Here is a 2,704-nt window from a genome sequence, read left to right as displayed (position 1 = left end):
GAGGGAGGCATACAAATACTGTTTTACCCTTGGCATATGTAGTGTTGGGATTGAACCTGAAACCTCTTAACCTCACCAGAAAAATCTGATACCTAGAGATTGAACTGTCTCCCCATCCCCTTAAATGACACTGTTTCCTTTCCCATGACTGCATTCTTTTTTTCTTATTTCATTGGTAGTTTCTTCTAATAGCTTTTTGTCTATAGTATCTTTTCTTCCTTTTTTTTTTTTTATTGAAGTTGAGACTTTGGGGCCTCAGGCATGGTGGTCTGTTTGCATCACCATTATGCTATCTACTCTCAGCCTGTAACATCTTTTCTACCTTTTTGTATGTCTAAAACCAGACTTTAATAGGTTCTTTTCTGCCTTTACAGATTATATTTTTGTGCTATTCAATTATTTATTTTAAAAATTATCTTCATTTATTTATTGGATAGAGACAGCTAAAAATCGAAAGGGAAAGGGGAGATAGAGAGGGAGAGAGACAGAGAGACACCTGCAGCCTTGCTTCACCACTCGGGAAGCTTTTTCCCAGCAGATGGGGACCAGGGGCTTGAATCTGGGTCCTTGCACATTGTAACATATGCTCAACCAGGTGTACCATTGCCTGGCCCCAATTTGTCTTTTTGTAAAAGAAATATTTTAAGAAAAGTGTTTATTTTAATGTGTGAAAGACAGAGATACAGAAGGAAGACAAAGAGAGAGGGGGGAAGGGAAGTGGAAGGAGAGAGACTGAGAGAGAGAGGGAGAGGGAGGCAGAGAGAGAGAGAGAGAGAGACACCAGAGAACTACTCAGCTCAAGTTTATGGTGGATTGATTATTGAGACTGTGACCTTGAAGCCTCAGGCCTGAAGGTCTTTTGCATAACCATTATGCTGTTTCCCCAACCCCTTTCCAACTCTTCTTTCAAATGACTCTTTAGAGCATTACATTCTACAGGGACTGATAGAAATATAATTTTTAAGAAGTAGTTTTGTGTTTCAGTGCTGCCTTTCTTGTATTGTGATGTATAAAAGATTTATACAGCTGTTGCAGTAGAACATTCACATCTCTCAAAACTTAGGATGATTAGAAAAAACAATTTTGATCTTGGTACTTTATAAAGAATCTTTGCCCGCTGTTACCAAAATTTTCATCTCTTGTTACTTTTCCTCTTTTAAACAAACTTCATTCTAGCTGTGGTACTGGGGGTAAAGTGTCCACACATGTTACTGAATCCAGAAAACATTTGACTGTCACGGCTCTGGATTCTTTTGTACTTATGAAAAGATTCTTTCATGAAAATGATCAGAGACTCCAAACACTATGTCTACTGTACACTAGTAGATTTGTGAACTCTGCCATAATATGGAAACTATAGTGTTTTTTTTTTTTTTTATCTAGATCCGATAATAGACTTCCAGCTTAAATTATCAAAGGAGATATACACATTTTTAATAAGACATCACTGTACTTTTTTTTGCCTAAATATTTCAATGATGAAATTTATTTCTCTTTTGTTTTCATTACTTGCCCCCAAAGTTTCTTCATAGCATTTTTCACCTCTGCATTTCTGAGGGTGTAGATTAGAGGGTTCAACATGGGGGATACTAGGGTGTAAAACACACTCACCGCTTTGTCAATGGGAAAGATGCTTAAGGGTCTCAAGTACAGATATATACAAGGTACAAAGAAAAAGATGACCACGGTGATGTGAGAGGCACAGGTAGACAGGGCTTTGCGGCGCCCAGCAGAGCTATGCTTCCTCAGGGAGTAAAGGATGATGATATAAGAAGTAATCAACATGGAAAAGATAAGTAAGCACATTGACCCACTGTTGGCAGCTATCAAAGGTCCTAATATGTGTGTATCTGTACAGGCTAAACTCAGTATTGGTACTAAGTCACATGTAAAGTGGTCAATGACATTGGGGCCACAGAACGGTAGTTGAATTGTGAATAAAACTTGGATTCCTCCATGAAGAAACCCTGAAACCACAGCCAGCCCCACCAGAAGGGCACACACATTCCGCCTCATGATGGTCATGTAGTGCAAGGGCTTACAGATGGCTACATAGCGGTCATAGGCCATGATAACTAACAAGATGATTTCACATCCTCCCAGTAAATGTTCAGAAAAGAGCTGAGTCATGCAGCCATTGAAGGATATGGTGTTCCTTTCAGAGATCAAGTCAAAGATCATCTTGGGTACTATGAAGGATGAGTATAAAGCATCTACGATGGACAAATAGGAGAGAAAAAAGTACATGGGAGATCCCAGGGCTGGACTGATGAAGATGGTGATGGAGATGAGCAGGTTACATGCCAATGTCAGAAAGTAGATAACAAATAGTATAGGAAGCAAGAGTTTCTGCAGGTTCCGACTCTGGGTTAGACCAAGTAGGATGAATTCAGTTACATTGTTCACCCTTTCCATTGATTCAGGTTGGGTTGTGACTATATGGTCCACCTGAGAATATAACAGAATTTCTAAATAACAACATTTTCAATTTAATACTAAAATATGCTACTATTGTTGGAATTGCTAGACAGAAACCTTTCACTATCATTGTCACTTTAAGATGATTACGGTGGTCTGGGGGGGGGTGGCACAGTGGATAAGGCACTGTATTCTCAGGAAGGAGGTCCTGAGTTCAATTCCCAGCAGCACCTGTACCAGAGTGGTTCTCTTTGTCTCTCTCTGCTTCTATCTTTCATAAATAAAT

General features: G+C 39.3%; 1 protein-coding gene across 1 annotated transcript; it reads right to left on the bottom strand.

Moving 5' to 3' along the window:
• Positions 1–1,485: 1,485 nt before the first annotated feature.
• LOC103110000 (olfactory receptor 4C45-like) lies at positions 1,486–2,442 on the bottom strand. The gene has a single exon (XM_007519141.2). The coding sequence runs from the start codon at positions 2,413–2,415 to the stop codon at positions 1,486–1,488; it is 930 nt and encodes a 309-aa protein (XP_007519203.1). The 5' UTR covers positions 2,416–2,442.
• Positions 2,443–2,704: the final 262 nt, after the last annotated feature.

This window comes from Erinaceus europaeus, chromosome 17 (genome assembly GCF_950295315.1).
Source record: "Erinaceus europaeus chromosome 17, mEriEur2.1, whole genome shotgun sequence".
In the NCBI taxonomy this organism is placed as follows: domain Eukaryota; kingdom Metazoa; phylum Chordata; class Mammalia; order Eulipotyphla; family Erinaceidae; genus Erinaceus; species Erinaceus europaeus.
The sequence above is the reverse complement of the archived record's forward strand: the minus strand, read 5'-3'. Positions and strand labels throughout refer to the sequence as shown.